Source organism: Mycena indigotica (assembly GCF_014461135.1).
Source record: "Mycena indigotica strain 171206Taipei chromosome Unknown Mind.scaff0007, whole genome shotgun sequence".
NCBI lineage: Eukaryota > Fungi > Basidiomycota > Agaricomycetes > Agaricales > Mycenaceae > Mycena > Mycena indigotica.
In genome coordinates, this window is record NW_023503006.1 from 2092432 (window position 1) to 2109693 (window position 17262).

The 17262-nt window shown below is 51.9% G+C and overlaps 6 protein-coding genes across 6 annotated transcripts; 4 read left to right on the forward strand and 2 right to left on the reverse strand.

The window, feature by feature from the left end:
* Positions 1-41: 41 nt before the first annotated feature.
* On the forward strand, positions 42-4016 carry MIND_00839900 (2-oxoglutarate dehydrogenase E1 component mitochondrial; the record flags this gene model as incomplete). The annotated part of the gene is made up of 19 exons (XM_037365065.1): positions 42-255; positions 307-842; positions 894-960; positions 1014-1175; positions 1222-1464; positions 1513-1561; positions 1614-1619; positions 1669-1778; positions 1833-1872; positions 2061-2160; positions 2212-2451; positions 2500-2714; positions 2765-2862; positions 2914-2942; positions 2986-3042; positions 3094-3154; positions 3202-3302; positions 3348-3521; positions 3570-4016. Exons 1-19 carry the CDS (start codon positions 111-113, stop codon positions 4014-4016), a joined length of 2880 nt encoding a protein of 959 aa, XP_037218307.1. The 5' UTR covers positions 42-110.
* A 130-nt stretch (positions 4017-4146) lies between these two features.
* On the forward strand, positions 4147-6910 carry MIND_00840000 (Protein transport protein SEC23; the record flags this gene model as incomplete). Its single annotated transcript, XM_037365066.1, has 10 exons — positions 4147-4198; positions 4251-4422; positions 4479-4773; positions 4820-5134; positions 5187-5345; positions 5401-5640; positions 5690-6267; positions 6317-6584; positions 6631-6837; positions 6887-6910. Exons 1-10 carry the CDS (start codon positions 4165-4167, stop codon positions 6908-6910), a joined length of 2292 nt encoding a protein of 763 aa, XP_037218308.1. The 5' UTR covers positions 4147-4164.
* An 80-nt stretch (positions 6911-6990) lies between these two features.
* MIND_00840100 (uncharacterized protein) lies at positions 6991-8269 on the forward strand (the record flags this gene model as incomplete). The annotated part of the gene is made up of 2 exons (XM_037365067.1): positions 6991-7703; positions 7753-8269. The coding sequence occupies exons 1-2, from the start codon at positions 7003-7005 to the stop codon at positions 8267-8269; spliced, it is 1218 nt and encodes a 405-aa protein (XP_037218309.1). The 5' UTR covers positions 6991-7002.
* A 56-nt stretch (positions 8270-8325) lies between these two features.
* On the reverse strand, positions 8326-9101 carry MIND_00840200 (uncharacterized protein; the record flags this gene model as incomplete). Its single annotated transcript, XM_037365068.1, has 3 exons — positions 8326-8810; positions 8863-8944; positions 9003-9101. 3 exons carry the CDS (start codon positions 9099-9101, stop codon positions 8326-8328), a joined length of 666 nt encoding a protein of 221 aa, XP_037218310.1.
* Positions 9102-12918: 3817 nt separating this feature from the next.
* MIND_00840300 (WD40 repeat-containing protein) lies at positions 12919-14242 on the reverse strand (the record flags this gene model as incomplete). The annotated part of the gene is made up of 8 exons (XM_037365069.1): positions 12919-13014; positions 13060-13079; positions 13129-13385; positions 13436-13501; positions 13549-13651; positions 13700-13826; positions 13872-14035; positions 14092-14242. 8 exons carry the CDS (start codon positions 14240-14242, stop codon positions 12919-12921), a joined length of 984 nt encoding a protein of 327 aa, XP_037218311.1.
* A 303-nt stretch (positions 14243-14545) lies between these two features.
* MIND_00840400 (Protein kinase domain-containing protein) lies at positions 14546-16967 on the forward strand (the record flags this gene model as incomplete). Its single annotated transcript, XM_037365070.1, has 6 exons — positions 14546-15412; positions 15459-15611; positions 15659-15985; positions 16033-16425; positions 16493-16554; positions 16607-16967. 6 exons carry the CDS (start codon positions 14546-14548, stop codon positions 16965-16967), a joined length of 2163 nt encoding a protein of 720 aa, XP_037218312.1.
* Between the last annotated feature and the right edge of the window lie 295 nt (positions 16968-17262).

Below are 17262 nucleotides of genomic sequence, written 5' to 3' on the forward strand. Positions count from 1 at the left end.
CTGCACTGCCACTTTCAATTGCGCAATCTTGCTGACAACCACCATCACTCCTACCCCAGACTTGCGTGACTTGCCAATGTCCGGAGCTTGCACTTTGTCTGAATCGCCCCATGCGACGACAACAAGCCTTGCGGCGCATTTTTCCTCGCAAGGAGCTGTCGAAGCTTCGGCATGTAGTAGCAAAATTGGGTCGCCGGCTCTACCACGACGAATCCTTTGGCTACCGCAAACCACGAGAGTTTGAATTTCCAGACTGTATGAATTTAGGACTCCTCTGACGCGTTTTCCACTAACTGTCTGCTTTAGATACTCCAGCACAGCTAAAGAACAGGCAAGTTTCACTGCTCACATTGAAACACGGTCTAACGCTGCTTCAAAGAGCGGAGAATGCAGCTCTCCTTCGTTATGTCGACTCCATTAGGACTCATGGACATCGTGCAGCTCGTATTGACCCATTGGATCTTATCCAACGAGAAGAAGTCGCTGCACTTGACCCTCGAAGATATGGTTTATTGGACGACACTAAGAAGTACAACGTTAACGGAATTGTCTGGACCAGTCCTGTCGGCATTACGCATCGTGAGGATGTCGAAGAATGGTGGACGCTGGGTCAGGTCACAGAACACCTTCGCGACATATACACTGGCCCCATTGCCTACGAATTTATGCACTCGTCCAACAAGACAGAACGGTTGTGGTTCGCACATGCCTTGGAATCCAAACATCTTGCGTCTACCCAAACTCCTCTCCCACTTGAGGCCAAGGAACGAATACATGGACTCCTTGCTAGAAGCGAAGTATTTGACAACTTCCTTCAACTCAAGTTTCCCAACCTGAAACGGGTAAGCCAGGGTGCGGTTTCCGTCGCCAAGCTTAAGCTCAATTGCCACTAGTATGGATTAGAAGGTGGTGAATCTATGCTGCCGGCCCTTGATTCTCTCTTTTCAGTTGCCGCACAAGGTAAAAAATTGTTAGCCAAGAAGTGTGTCTTTTAATATTCATCTATTTTATAGCTGGATTATCGTCAATTATCATTGGGATGCCGCACAGAGGGAGATTGAACTTTCTCACTGACCTCCTTCAATATTCTGCAACGGCTCTATTTCACAAAATCAAAGGCGGAGCCGAGGTGCCAGAAGATCTTGGTGCGGAGGGCGATGTTCTCAGTCATCTTGGTATGTTCATGTCCAAATAGTCCCCGACTCACACACACTTCCATAGCCGCCTCTCCGAATCTTCAATACGATGGCGCTCTGAACCCGATCCAGGTCTCCCTATTGCCCAACCCTTCGCATCTGGAAGCAATTAACCCTGTCGCGATGGGAAAAACACGCGCCAAGCAGTACTCGTTACTGAAAACGTCGCCGGATGACTGTTCTCTCGGGGACAAAGTAATGTGTGTTCAATTACATGGCGATGCTAGCTTTTCTGGTCAAGGAGTTGTAATGGAAGCTCTTGGAATGAGTATGCTTGAGTTTGCTCTTTCCTACTGTGATTACATTTTCTTCACAGGTAATCTTCCTCACTTCACCAGTGGGGGAAGTGTTCACATTGTGGTCGAGTGAGTTTCGGGCCTCCCTTCGTTGCTGATTCATGGCTGATGATCGAGTTAGCAACAAGTATGTGATTCGTCCATAGTTTTCATTTCCACGCTGATCAATGTTCCAGCATTGGGTATACTACACCGGCCACTGGCGCAAGATCCTCGTTGTATTGCTCTGATGTGGGCAAAATGACTAGTGCACCTGTTTTACATTGTAACGGCGATCATCCAGAAGGTATGTCGACGCGTTTATTATTCCCAAGAAAATTCCATTGATATGCTCCATAAGATGTCGTTCGGGCAATGCAACTCGCTTTCCAGTATCGAGAGTACTTCAGAAAGGCTCGTCAAGTAGACCACAATTGACCCTCACTGAGCGTTTTCCAGGATATCATTGTGGATTTACTTGTCTACAGAAGATGGTAAGAGGCTGAATTTAACCATTAACTCATATTTACCAACGTTCACAGGGGGTAAAATCTTGATGGTTTATCAAGCAACCTCTCATTCTGAACAGACATAATGAACTCGACTTGCCCAATCTGACCAGCCCTTTGATGTACGAGAAGATTAGCTCACGAAGATCTGTGCCTCAGCTCTATGAAGAGCGGTTGATGGTTCGCCCCAGCCCACACTCTATGTGGGTAGTTGCTAAATTCGCTCTTCAGGCAGAAGGTGTCCTTGATCCAATCAAAATCGCATCTGTGCGGAATACTTACAAGGCTCAACTTGATGAGGCTTTGGCGCGCGTCCCGTCATATACACCCACTGCTGCGATGTTGCAAAAGCAATGGAGTGGTATGGTGTGGCCGGCGAGCGCTGCGGCAGAGAAGAATCCTGACACTGGTGTCCAAGAGCACATTTTGAAGTCCGTTGGTAAAGCGAGTGTACATATGCCGGAGAACTTCGTAAGTCGCATGGAGAAATCTGTACATCACTGCTGAATTGCACTGCAGGAGATACACTCCAAGCTTCAAAGGCATGTAAAGAATCGTTTGACAAGTATCGAGTCTGGTGTTGGATTGGACTGGTCTACTGCAGAGGCAAATATTTCAATGAATTTGCTGGGTACTATTGCTTACCACCGACAGGCCCTTGCGTTCGGATCTCTCATGCTTGAGGGCCACGATATCAGAATCTCAGGTCAAGATGTGGGTCGAGGCACGTTTAGGTAACGATCATACATCCACCATTTGAGGGGTACTTGCTTATTTTCTCCAGCCAACGACATGCCATGCTTGTCAACCAGAAGACGGAAGGTGTCATCGTTCCTCTTAATGAAACACTGGGATCGTCCGGCAAACTCGAGTTGGCAAACAGTAAGATTGCTCGCGTTAGAGCCAAATTCGTTGATTTATTCTACCTTACAGGCTCGTTAAGTGAGATGGCCGTGCTTGGGGTAAGTCAAGTCGTATCTTGAATAATTTTCACTCACAAAGTAGTTCGAATATGGCGCAAGTTGGGAGCGGCCAAATCTCCTTCCGATCTGGGAGGCGCAAGTTGGTCATTTTTTCTGTTCATGGCGGACCACTAACTGTATCCGATGATAGTTCGGAGACTTTTTTAACGGTGCCCAGATCATTATCGACACTTTCATCTCTTCCTCAGAAAGTGGGTACAATCGAGGTTCAAGCGATTGAGCTAACTTGTCTCTCTAGCCAAGTGGCTAAAGCAAAGTGGCATTGTCCTCTTACTGCCTCACGGATTAGATGGCGCTGGTCCGGAGCACTCGTCGTCCAGAATAGAGCGCATGCTTCAGGTATCACTCACTCTCAAAGCATAAAAAGAGGCTTACGCAACATAGCTCACCAATGACCGTTTCATTTTTGACGAAGCCAATCCATCACATGACATTAACATGCATGTTGTCTTCCCGACTACCCCAGCACAGTATTTCCATCTGTTGCGTCGACAGATGAAGCGGAATTTCAGAAAGCCGCTTATTGTTGCTGGTCCCAAGGCGTTGCTTCGTCTCTCTGTACGTTCGCTCTATACCAAGATACTGGTTGCTGATCAAGAATGGTAGGCTGCTTCATCATCCCTACGCGACCTGGAACAGGGCACTTCATTCCAACCGGTTCTCAAAGATGCAGCCCCGAACTCAGCTTCTGCAAAGAGAGTCATCCTGATGACCGGCAAGATCTACTACGAACTCTTAAAGGAGCGACAAGCCCGTTCGCTTGAAGATAAGGTCGCGCTCATTCGCATTGAAGAGCTGGCACCGTTCCCTTTCGTGGAGCTCCGTGCTGTTGTTGAGCAATACCCTCAAGCCCAAGAATTCTTTTGGCTACAGGAGGAACCAAGAAATCAAGGCGCATATATTCACGTTGCTTCTCGAGTCGAGAGCGTATTGGGTGGACGCCAAGTGTTCTATCGTGGAAGGAGTGAAAGTGCAGTCCCCGCGCCAGGTATCGGAAAGCTGTATTCCGTCCAACAAAAAGAGGTATTAGCATCAGCATTTGAAGGACTATAAGATAGCATTAGATGTATACACAGTTTGGAAGCAGAGTCAAGCAGAGTAAAAAACAAGAGTCGTGGCAGGTCGTGGCTTGGTCGTGGCACTGGCGGTAAAAGCGTGACCTACCGCTTACATAACGCACAACCTCTTGCGATACCTACCCATGCTTGATTTCGAGGACGTCGAGGAACGCGACGGTATGGCTCGGTGATACTAGACGCGTCCCAAACATCTGACCTTCCTCTGAAGGAGTGCGATTATCGTGGAATGTTTGGCCCTCGTCGCGTATAGAAGCGACTCGAACTGTCGTGCCAATTGCTGCGTTATACACGCCCTTAAAACAGCGAGAGGACCTTCCCCCGGTTACATACGAGCCAGTGGCCTGCAAGCCTCCTTGTCGCGCCATTCTCAATCCTTACTGGTGCGCAACTTATCTCTTCGTTGTCATTTAACAAAAAAACTGACGTGTCACTCCAGCCAGATTGACCTCCGGGGAAAGCTTTGGATCTGTCCCTTTTGTCTCTCCCGCAACGCCTTTCCGCCTCATTACAAAGATATATCTGGCTCCAACCTTCCCGCAGAACTTTTGCCCAAATACACAACCATCGAATACACCCTCGCCCGGCCAGCAACCGTTCCTCCCGTCTTCCTTTTCGTAGTTGACACTTGCCTCGATGAAGAAGACCTAAAAGCTCTCCGTGACGCCCTCGTCGTCAGCCTGAGTCTTTTGCCGCCCTACGCTCTCGTTGGGCTTATCACATATGGGACAATGGTGCGTAGCGTGTTGCAGCGTATCACAACAAATAACATTCGTGCAGACACAAGTTCACGAGATTGGCTATGCAGAGTGCAACAAGTCTTACGTTTTCCGTGGCGGGAAAGAGTATCAGCCCAAGCAGATTCAGGACATGCTTGGGCTGACCCCTTCTTCTCGTGCTGCCCCTCGCCCCGGACAGCCAATGCCCCAGCAGTCATTCGGCGCCTCTCGATTTATTCTACCTGTTTCCCAGTGCGAGTTCCAGCTCACGGGTATCTTGGAAGGTTTGGCGCGCGACCCCTGGCCCGTTGCCAATGACAAACGACCTCTTCGTTGCACTGGTGTGGCATTGGGCGTTGCGATTGGGCTTCTTGAGGTACTTATGAAAAAGACTTTTTCTCTATGATTTCACTGAGTCGTCAACCTAGACCACCTACCCCAACACTGGTGCACGTATCATGCTCTTTGCTGGAGGTCCGGCCACGGAAGGCCCTGGTCAAGTCGTCAGCAACGAGCTGAAGGAACCTATTCGCTCCCATCACGATATTGACCGTGATGCTGCCAAGCACTACAAACGGGCGACCAAAGTGAGTCAAAATCTTGCAATATTTGCAACCAAAATTAAACATATAACAACAACAGTTCTACGAAGGCCTCGCTAAGCGAGCTTCAAACAACGGACATGCCGTTGATCTTTTCGCTGGATGTCTCGACCAGGTTGGACTGCTTGAAATGAAGTCTCTTCCCAACTCCACCAATGGTGCCATCGTTTTGTCGGACTCGTTTGCCACGTCCATCTTCAAGCAAAGCTTTTTGCGGTTGTTTAACAAGGACGAGCATGGTCACCTTCACGTCGGTTTCAATGCCTCGTTTGATGTCCAGGTTTGTGCCCTTCGCTTTAAATTAGAGTCGTTGGCTAATGATTATCAAGACGACCAAAGAATTGAAGGTTTCTGGTCTCATTGGACATGCTATCTCGGCTGGCAAGAAATCACCATGCGTTGGCGAGACCGAAATCGGTATTGGACAAACGTCGGCCTGGAAGATTAACGTCATCAACCCCCGCACTTCCACCGCCGTATATTTCGAGGTGGTCACTCCTGCTGGTCAACCACTGCAGCAAGGCTCCCGAGGCCTGATTCAATTCCTCACACACTATCAGCATTCGTCGGGCTTCCAGCGCTTGCGTGTCACTACAATTGCGCGCAACTTTGCGGAAGCCGGTTCCCCAAGCATTGCAGCCTCATTCGACCAAGAGGCCGCTGCAGTTCTCATGGCCCGTATTGCTGTGTTCAAGGCCGAGATTGACGATTCTCCTGATGTTCTGCGGTGGTTGGATCGCATGTTGATTCGGTTATGTCAGAAGTTTGCCGACTACCGCAAAGAAGACCCTACGAGCTTCAGATTGTCGGACAACTTCAGCATTTACCCTCAATTCATGTTCCATCTTCGGAGGAGTCAATTCCTGCAAGTCTTCAATAACAGTCCTGACGAATCTGCATTCTATAGGTGTGTTTTGATTCATTTCAGTCTTCATAACTGACGAGTTGGTGTGTAGGCACATTTTGAACGAGGAGGATGTTAACAACTCCCTCATTATGATTCAACCCACGCTAATGTCCTACACGTTTGACACACCGTCGCAGCCCGTCCTCCTCGACAGTGTGTCCATCAAGCACGATGTTATCCTTCTTCTCGATACCTTCTTCCATATCTTGATCTTCCACGGCGAGCTTGTTGCTCAATGGCGCAAGCAGGGGTACCAAGATCAGGAAGGTTATGACAATTTCAAGGAGCTGCTTGAACAGCCCGTTGCGGATGCCCAAGTAAGAATTCGTCTTGCGTGAGTGGGAGTATCTCATCTGTCTCCAGGACCTTTTGGCGGATCGTTTCCCGATTCCTCGGTATATTGTCTGCGACCAGGGGGGCAGTCAAGCTCGGTTCCTGCTTTCAAAATTGAACCCTTCGACGACACACATGACGAACAACATGTATGGCACACCACAAGGCGGCGCGGGCCAAGCGATTTTCACGGACGATGTGAGCCTGCAGGTGTTCATGGAGCATCTGAAGCGTTTGGTAAGATTTCTGCAGAGTAATTTGCAAGAAGCTAAAAAAACTATCACAGGCGGTTGGAGCACAAACGAATTGAATTTGTTTTGTCAAGTAGAGTACTTCGTTACATTCTGCCAGCACTGAAATAAATTATTCTCATGTGACTTTCCCATCTTGTCTGCAACGGTCATGGAGTGCACTCACAAAATACTTAGTTTCGAGTGTTCTCCGTTTGTGGACCAAACTGAGTACTCGAGACCGAGTGAAAAGACTCGGAAGGCTGCTGCTTCGCTTGACGTTTTGCCACCTGCAAGCACTTTCTGTGCGCCGCTGGTTCTGCCTGGGGACGATCTGGCGGAGGACCCCGACTATCCTGCGCAGTCGCTGCAAGAGTGGCTGGATGACGAAGACCGGAACGCGGTGGAGCCGGGGCGGCGGACGCTGTATGTTGTGCCACCGCCGACTGTGGACAAGGGCGTTGCGTTCGCCGAGGCGTGGAGTCACGTGCATGCCGACATCGTGCCGCCGAATGTGGAGGATGTTGGGGAGTACCTCCGCGCGTTCTACCATGGGATGGCGGTGGAGGTGCTGCCCGCGAGTACGCTGCGGCTGACGGCGTGGGACAGCAAGTCGAAAGCGCCGCGGTTTGTGGGGCTGCGGACGAAGGCGGGGGAATGTGTGCGGATCCGGACGCGGGCGGCGAAGGACGGCGTGTTTGCCCGGCAGCTGAACCTGGACGACCTGCTCGACACGGCGATCAGTATATTGCCCGATGACGCGTTTGCGCTGCTGCTGCTGGTGCCGTGGGATATCTACGAGAGCCCGGAGGACGACTTTGCGTGTGGGCGGGCGTATGGCGGGAGTCGCGTCGCGGTGATTTCAACTGCTAGGTTGTGCAAATGTTTGTTTCCTTACAATTCTTACACCAAGTGCTAATAGGTACCACCCTGCGTTGGATAAACGACAGAATGTGCCCCGGACGCATGCCTGGCCGGCGTCACATTGCGCCAGCTACATTGAGCGCTGTTGCGCGGAGGACCAACCACTAAAAAAGAAGAAAAAGAAGAATGTCAATTCCTCTGCAAGTGGACCATTACACGCGGCCGTCGCCGCCCACAGCACCCTGCCGTCTCTGGAGCACCCAACGAAGGAGGCCCTTGCGGCGCTTTGGCTGGGCCGGGCCTGCCGGACCGCAAGCCACGAACTCGGACACTGTCTCGGGATAGACCACTGTGTCTATTACGCGTGTGTGATGCAGGGCACCGCGTCGCTGAAGGAAGACGCACGCCAGCCACCGTTTTTGTGTCCCGTCGATCTGGTAAAACTTCTGCAGGCGACCGGTGCGTCGAGGGAGCAGACATATCGCGCGCTGCTTGCCTTCTGTGAGAAGCATAAGGGCGGGCATTTATTTGACGCGTTTGGCGCGTGGTTGCGGGCCCAGCTCCCACTGGATTAACAGAAGTAGATTACGGGTTATCGGTGGACGGTAATCACACTCTAGATTTGTGTTGTCTAATCATCGTCGTCATTTGCAGCCTCGTATTCTTCCAGAGTAGGCGGACTGGAGGTGCGAACGTTCCATTGTGAGTATATTAAGTCGGTCACTTCGTCGTCGAGACATGTCTGAATTGGAGGCGCCGCCCAGTGTAACCAGCAGTCTGCGTGGATGATCGCAAATGCCGGATGCACCGCCGCCCGGACTGAGATCAGAGGCAAAGCATCCACAGCCCAGTCCTTGCGGATCAGCTCTTCTCCCTGGTAGATGTCTTTGGGCAACGGGCAGTTGGGACGGAAGGGCGCCAACTCCGGGAGTGGGACCATTCGGTACTCGTAGTCGCGCTGTTTCAGCAGGTCGAGGATGTTCTTCCGCTGCGAGGCGTCCCGCAGTGGGGCATTGTACGCCACGCATTCGTTAATGACAGCAACATCCGCTGGCGATGGGCAGAGCGTCCACAGCCCCGCGCTGTACGCAGCTGCTAGTTCGTGGTCCACTGCCGCTTTTTGTGTGTGTGAGCAAATAGATGCTTGGTTTGGAAAAGGCCAGCTCACGTGTCATAGAGTTGCCCACATCGAATAGCTCGTCCAGAGTCTTGTCCAGCGGCAAGCCCAGACACCAGACGGTCTGCAGTTCCTGACGCGCAAGGTGAGCATTCGTTGGACCCGGAGTCGTTAGCACCTGAAGAACAGACCTTGTCGGGAGAAGTTTCATCGTCCCCCAGGATACTTTCCTGTGTCGTTGCGGACGACGAGTGGGGCGTCAGGCTCGCGAGTTGGATCGTGGTACTCATTGAACAACAGGGTCATGAACATGGCCGCCCGCTTCCAACCTAAGTACCGCCGTGACGCGTGACTGGACGCGTCATCACTGGACGCATATGGGCGTGCACCCACACACCACACATAAGTATATGACTTCGATTCCATCGGGTTCACATACACGTGTAACAACAACAACAACCAGACAGCTAGTTGCAGCTTCTTTCCCAACATTGGCTGGGCCGCGAGCCATGAAGGCACTGTCTCCGGAAAGACCACCGCATGTACTACGCGTGCGTGATGCAGCCTGAGGGCACCGCGTCGTGTAAAGAAGACGCGCGACCGGCGCGTCGAGGGAGCAGACATGAGAGGCGGGCATTTATTTGACGCGTTTGGGGCAGCTCTCACTTGATTAGAAGTAGATTACGGGTTTAGTATCAGTGGACGGTCCCACTTTTCGACGAAACCAATAGCCCTAATCTGCTCTAGATTTGTCCCCCTGCCTCTGGCCGTTTTCTAATCATCATCTCTGCTGTAATTGGCAGCTTTGTATTCTTCCAGATTGGATGCGCGAAGGTCCCATAGAGTTAATAATATGTTGGTCATTTCGCGGTTAACGTTGAGACATGGCTTCATCGCAGGCGTCGCCCAAACCGAGTTTAAGTCAGCGTGGATGATCGCAAATGCCGGATGCAACGCCGCCCGGACCGAGATGAGAGGAGAAAGGACCCCCGAAAGTCTGTTGTGAACTTTGATTTTAAAACACCCAAATTTGGGTAAAAAATGTCCGAACAAATTGGCTCGAGAGGGTCAAAAAATGTCCGGACTCCATGCAAAGTCCTTCCGGGCCGGGGCGCCGCCGAGCCGGACCGCCGCCGAGCCGGACCGAACCCGGCTGCTGCGACATTTATGGGCGAAATCTCCGAATCAGGCACAACACCGCCTAATTGAGCGCAGATTCCATGCAAAAGTGCTACCCAGTAATTGCTGCTGGTTTCGTCTCCAGCACAATGATGCAATGATTTGGTGCCCACCCTTGAGCAGGGGGGGGCCAAATGCATGTCCGGACCCCTGCTCAAAGTGTTCGCAGACCTGGCCCTCCAATGTCCGGACAACATACAAGGTTTCTGCCCAAATCCGCCCAAAAAATGTCCGGACCACCCATCAAACATCAGCCCAGACTTTCGGGGGTCCTGAGGAGAAGCATTCTCAGCCCAGTCCCCGCGGATCAGCTCTTCTCCCTGGTAAAGATCTTTGGGTAACGGCTCGTTGGGATGGTATGGCGCCGCCTCCGGCAATGGGACCATTCGGTACTCGTAGTCCGGCTTCTTCAGCAGCTCGAGGATGTTCTTCCGCTGTGAGGCGTCCCGCAGCTCAACATTGTCCGCCACGCATTCTTTGATGACAGCAATATCCGCTGGTGATGGCCAGAGCGTCCACAGCCCCACCCTGTACGCAGCTGCTAGTTCGCGGTCCACTGTGGGTTTGCATGTGTGAGCAGATAGATGTTTCGTTTGAAAAGGGCTAACTCACGTGTTAAAGAGTTATTCAACATTTCATCGACCGTCTTGTCCAGCGGCAGGCCCAGGCACCAAATAATCTTCAGGGCCTGATACGGTGCAGAGTGAGCATTCGGCGCGCTGCTGTCAACTGGAGACGTACCCTCACCGGGTAGTTTTCATGATACCCCAGGAGAGTTTCCTTTGCCGTCGTCGAGGACGACGAGCGTGGCGTCAGGTTCGCGAGTTCGATCGTGGTACTCATCGAACAACAGGGTCATGGTTGTTTTCAACTCAAGTACTGCCGTGACGCGTGACTTGATGCATAGTACGTGTACACACTGCCGCCTACTGCCGCGAGCCATGAACTCGGGCCTGTCTCGGAATGGACCACCACATGTACTACGCGTGCGTGATGTAGGGCACCACAGACATAATTAATATCATGCGCTGCTCGCCTTCTGTGAGAGGCATAAGGGCGGGCATCTGTAGGCTTGATCATGACTCATTAGATTTCAGAGTACGAGTAGTTTTTGTTTTGTTGTTTGGGGCTCAGCACCTAGAAGATTAGATACTTCGTTATCAGTAGGCGGTAATCACACCCGCAGACGTCCCACTTTATGACAAAATCACTCAATCAATCATCAATTGCCCCAATCTACTCTAGATTTACTCCTGAGATGACTCCGAGCCCGATGCTGCAACCGCACCTCTACAGCGCTGCGCTGCGCTTCCAGGACGCATTACGCCACGAGCGTATCCAGTCGCTGCTCGTCGGCGGCGCGGCCGTCGCCCTCCTCGGCAGCCGCCGCGAAACCACGGTGCTTCCAAGTCATTCATCTCTTCCAAATAATATCTTATCCATCGCCCAGGACCTCGACTTCAACCTCGCGCTCCCGCCGCGCTACAAGCTGTCCGCCCTCCACACCCGGCTCCAGCACGCCGACATCACGCTCACGGCCGACGCCAAGCGGCCGCTGCGGCTCCGTGCGAGCGTTCCGGCCCGGCCCGGGGTGCGCATCGACGTCGCGATCCGACAGGCCAACGTCTTATGGGCCCGGCTAGATACTGGTGTTGCTGGTAGATACTGTGGATACTGGAAATTAGTCATCATATTACCTATTTGGGTCATCCATGTGATACAAAATCTCCATTGTGCTACTGTGCACTGAAAAGATAATGGATTCAGCTGAAAATTTATAGGTGGTAAGATATGCATGATACCTTAAAATGCTCCAAGTTTGGCATTTTTTCATGCTATAATTATCAAGTAATTTAAGAGTTTCATCGAAAATTACAGTTCATGAGCTGGGTTCTCCAGATAAAAATGCAGATTTATGCAGGAATAATTCATTGGATATTACTGCTATTATTTGTGCATATACAAGGTAGAAAAGTTTATGGACTGATCCACAAGGAAATAAAACTTGGGAAAAGGTGAATTTATTTCTTTGATCCTATACTGGTGTTAATTATAGCTGGAAATATGGAAAGGGTGAAGACACTCCAATTTTAGGTGTGTATTGCTACTTCTACTGGTTAACATATATGTATAGACAATATAGGTGAGTTGTCCATTTGTTTGTGTAAGTTGACAATCACTGGGAACACATCACGGCAGGCTTGCCGTGATGTGACACTGACAATCAGTAACAAAAATAAACCTTTTTTGGATCCAGTATCTGGATCAGTCACGAGAACCGGGGCCGGTGAATGCTCACACCCGGAGAGAAAATACTAAAAAGGAAATTTAGCCGACAGTATCTCAGGTGGCGGGTTCAAGCGCCGCAGGCGCCAGAAAAAAATTATAGACATTTGGAACAGCAAATTTTCATTATTGTATAGCAGATCTGAGATGTATGGTAGGACATATGCAATCCCTAGGTAAGCTCTCTTTTTCTCTTTTTTTCTCTTTCCTTTTTGGGAATTTATTTTTTCTTCTTTTGGCTACCAACAACACCAGTATCGAGCCATGGGCCCTGCACAAGGGGTACGCACATGACGTGCGGCGGATCACGTGTGCCGACGCGCGGCTGCTGCTGGTGAGCAAGATCCGCACGTTCGCGGAGCGCGGCGCGCAGGGCGAGGGCAAGCGCGGGGGGGGACCTCGCGGATGTGCTCTTCCTCGTGGACACGCTCGCGGCGCGTCACGTGGTGCTTCCGGGCGAGCTGGTGGAAAGGGTCGTCCCCGACGAGGAGACATGGACTGCGTTTTGGCGGGACGCGCCGCAGATCGCGATGGCGCGTCTCGGGCCGGGCGCGTTTGAGATGCTGGACATGTTCTTCCCTGAACTGGGGCTTCCGAGGGCAGGGGAAACACCACTCTAGCATTATATTGTGTACATATTATTTACTGCATGCTCGGGTCTGACTCGTCGCGCCATATCCGGATCGTGGGGTCTTTTTCCATCGACGCTGAAGCAATGATGGCTTTTGTAGGATGTGTCTGACAGTGGTTAGTTTTGTGCTTGCGATGGGGAAAGTTACTTACAGCAATGGCAAGCACAACATCTATACCAATAGTAAACATCCAGCCCGAAACAGACAAATGGTTCATCACCTTTATGCCCCTCCAAGCACTGGACAACCTGGCGCGTCTGCAGGTCCCAGATATACAGCTTTGCATCTTCGCTCCCGCTGACCACGTATTTGCTGCCCGCGGTATTGGTGAAGCACGCGGGGATGCAATACGTGCGGTTTGTGTGGCCGGTGTAGGTTTTGACGCAGCGCGATGTCTGGTAGTTCCACAGGCGGATCGTCGAGTCCTGCGTGGACGCGAGGAGGAACTTGGAGTTGGGCGTAAAGCGCACGTGCGAGCTAAAAAAAAATGAATTAAATTCGGAGATTTGCGATGGGGGTGGACCGACCATATCGGGTTGTCGTCGTCGACGAGTGTTTTCAGACATTGGCCGGAGTCGGCGTCCCAGATTCGTCTGCGGCTGATAAGTTGGAGAACAACGTAAAGAAGAGTTAAACGCGCATTAGACCGTCCATGGCGCACGAAACGATCAGGGTCCCATCGTGGTTGAAGCTGACAGAGGTTACGGGGTCGGAATGGGCGGGGAGCACCTTAAGCGAACGCGCTGGACCATATTAGCCAGGACATAATAAAATTGTACACCAATACACACCTTTCGCGACATCCCAGACGCGCACGGTCTCGTCAAAGCCGCCGGACACGAGCAGGTTCGAGTGCGGGCTGTAGTTGAGGCAGAACACAAAGTTGGTGTGGCCGAGCAGCGTCTTGAGCTCCGTGCCCTGTCCGCTATCAGCCACCAGAATAAACAACACACAACAACGCACCACCTGCACGTCCCAGATCCTGATCGTCTTGTCGTCCGACGCGGACGCGAGGTACTCGCTGTCGCCGGACCACGCGATGTCCGAGATGCCCTCCGTGTGCCCGGTGAGGGTGCGCATCACCGCCCCGCTCTCCGCGTCCCACAGCTTGATCAGCTTGTCCGCGCCTGCCTTGGGCCCCCATTACTCGTCTGCTGCAGGGGGTGGGTTTTGGGGGGCGCACCTGACGAGGCGAGCATGGACCCGTCGGGGCTGAATTTCAGTGATGACAGCGCCATCGTGTGCCCGCTCAGGCTCAGCGCAGCCGCGTAATGCGGCCCTGGCGGCGCGGCGTCGACCTCCATCGCGCCGTCGGCGACGTCTGTGGTGGACATCCAAACAGTGACGTCACGCTGATCCATCTCTGTGCGAAACCAATTGCAACCTGTTCGTGTGGACAAGCCAGATTTCTGCAGTTCAGCAGCTATAAAGATGCGGTATGGATGACTATAGACATGATTTTCCTGGGCACAGGTGGCGTCGTTGTCTCTACATCGACTGATGAGTAGGCACACACACACTCCAATACAACAACAACAACAACACTGTTACCAACCACCCTCTCACCCTCTCTCTCACCCTCTCATATTGCTCTCATAGACTAATTTTTTACAGTCTGACGCGGGAAACCACACACAATGCTCAGGTTTACAGTTGATCTTGACACTTGTTCGGCTTCATCTTCAAGCACGGACGACACACTACAGGACATCCCCACAGCTGAACTTCGTAGGAACGTGGAGGGCGTGCTGAAATGGAATCCAGTGCGTCTCCAGCCGCGGAAGACCGCGCCACCACTTCCCATCCAACCCCTCCATTGGAGATACACCAAACATTTGGACAGTAAACTGCTGCTGCGCTCGGTGGTACCCATGGACTCGCTTGTCAGCGACCTGGCGAAGCTAGCGCAGGAAAACCTAGACGCCACGCTCGGCTCGTGCGGTTTGTACCCAAGCCGCGCGTTGGGGTATCATATGAAGAGAACAGCCGCTGGCATAGACCTCGGACCAGAGGGAATAGCGAATGGCTATGCACGGAGCTCCGCCCAAATTTGTGGCAGGATCGCAACCAAGGTCTTGATTCCGCAAACGGGTGATTGGGGGCGCAGCGTGCAATGGGGCCGGCGGGTTGAGCTCCACAAGACTTCCGCCGGCATCGACGACGACGGTCATTTGTTTTTCCTGCGCGATGAGGACGGCAAGCTGAAGCTCTTCCACGATGAGCATTTGCAGCTCATGGATCCCAATTTGCTCAAAGATTTGGAGCGAGTTTTGTCATGCACTCCAAAGATTGGGACTTGGGTCTTTCTTTCACTCACCCGAAAGTCGAAGAAACTGTTACTTGGCATGGATCAACTCGCCGCGCGGGACAGCTTCGACTATGAGCTTTGTCGGACTGTTTATCCCAACTCAACTTCGTCATCGAAATCGGTCACGGTCCCTCCCGATGCGATGTCCACACCATGGACACTTCCGTCTTTTCCTAGCAGGAACAATCCGAACTCTGTGAGTGTATCTTTTTTTTTCATATATTTCATGCTCAATTTCCTAGGGCCATGCAAGGACGCTTCGCGCTACCACAATTGCCGCGTCGAAAGCGACTAAGAGGAGAGCGGCAAAGGTGGTGATCCCGTCCGCCCGACGGAGACCAGAAACGACTGCTTATGCCCCAGTGCCTCTGACCACCGAATCACTCGTCCAAATGGTGAGTGTCCAACTTGCTTCAAAAGACAAAAGCTGATCGAATTTTAGGCATGGGCCAAAGCAGTGGCCAATGATGCCACAATGATAGTTTTCAACTGCGGTAATCATGAGCGGCTTGCTGTCCGCCACAGAGGGACCCAGACACTTTACATCTCGGAACTCTACGACATCACCAAATGCGAAGATCCTGGTTATGCCAAGCTCCATGTGGGCTTATACCTCGCACAGGTTTTCGACGCCATCGCTCGCGCTAAGGCGGCCAGCGCGCCCGCGGAACTGCGGCGAAGTAGTCGCAAACGCCCTCATAACGACAATGTCGCCTCATTATCGCTGCCAAACAAGCGCTTGAAGCGTGATCCGGAGAAATCCGTGGAGGTGATTAATCATTGGTGTACTCGCTATATGGCTAATTTCCATGATAGGGCCCGATGATGGAGCTTGCGAGTCAATGCGACATGATGCTGCTGCACTTGCAGTATGACAAATATTACTCCCCTGCCCCAGCTTCGTTTCTTCGAACGACACCGTGCCTCGTGCACAAAACTAATCGAAAACCGGGATATTCTCCGCGAATCAAACGGTCTTATCGACTTCATGAATGTTTCGAAGTCATCCTCACAGGCCAGCTCGGCAGAGGCGGAACCGGAACAGTCTATGGAGCAAAAGGGCGGTTAACAACGAAAGACGGCAAGACACACATCCAGGAAGATCTTATCGTCAAGATGACATTCGAAAAGCACCCACAGCGACGAATGCGCCATGAATACGACGTCTACCAGCAACTCGCAGAACACGGGGTCACAGGTGTCCCGCAGGTATATGGCCTATTTGAGGACCTCGAGGGGGGGCGCGCTTGCCCTTGTGATGAACAATTGTGGCCAGAACCTATGGCAATTGTGTCCGGACAAAGACACGTCGCAGATATCGGTTACGCAGGCACAACGGTATGCAAAACCATTTTCTTTTCTGAGTTTCCGTCTGATCCTAGTGTTTCAGCGATCGATTTACCGAGATCCTCCAAAACGTCCATCGCGCTGGAGTCCGTCATCACGATATTCGCGCCGCAAACCTCATGATCAACGCCGCGGGCGAGGCCTGCATCGCCGACTTCGATCGCGCGCGGCTGAATTCAACTGAAGCCAAGAAGGAATGGGAGATGGACATCCTCCAGGAGCTCATGGAGGGCATCCATCACAACTTCCTGATTCCCAGCCCCATCATGCTGGGCGACGGACAAGAATACCGGGATGAGACGCCCGTCTCTGCGCACGCTGGATATGGATCGGGCAGTGGAGGAGGGGAAGGGGACTCAGAAGTGGACAGCGATGAGAGTGGGGAAGATGCTGGTGAAGACTAGATATTTGAGCGAATCGTTTCGTGTAGTTGTAGATTCCTTTGGATACTTTCTTGTTGGGGGGATATTTATTCACGAACTGTTTTGTCAGTTTGTTTTAGCAAACTGGTTTGTGCTAATACACCTAGACGCAGGCGGCGCAATGGAACTCGATGTGGATACGACGCCGTCGGCGAGTTATGTCACAGCCCGTAACGTCACGTTCATTCATTGCGACCAACTTGTTACTTGGCCGCCAGGACTTGGCCAGGACCAGAAACTTCCTCCGACCCGAATGATACTAGCAAATCCATTTGGG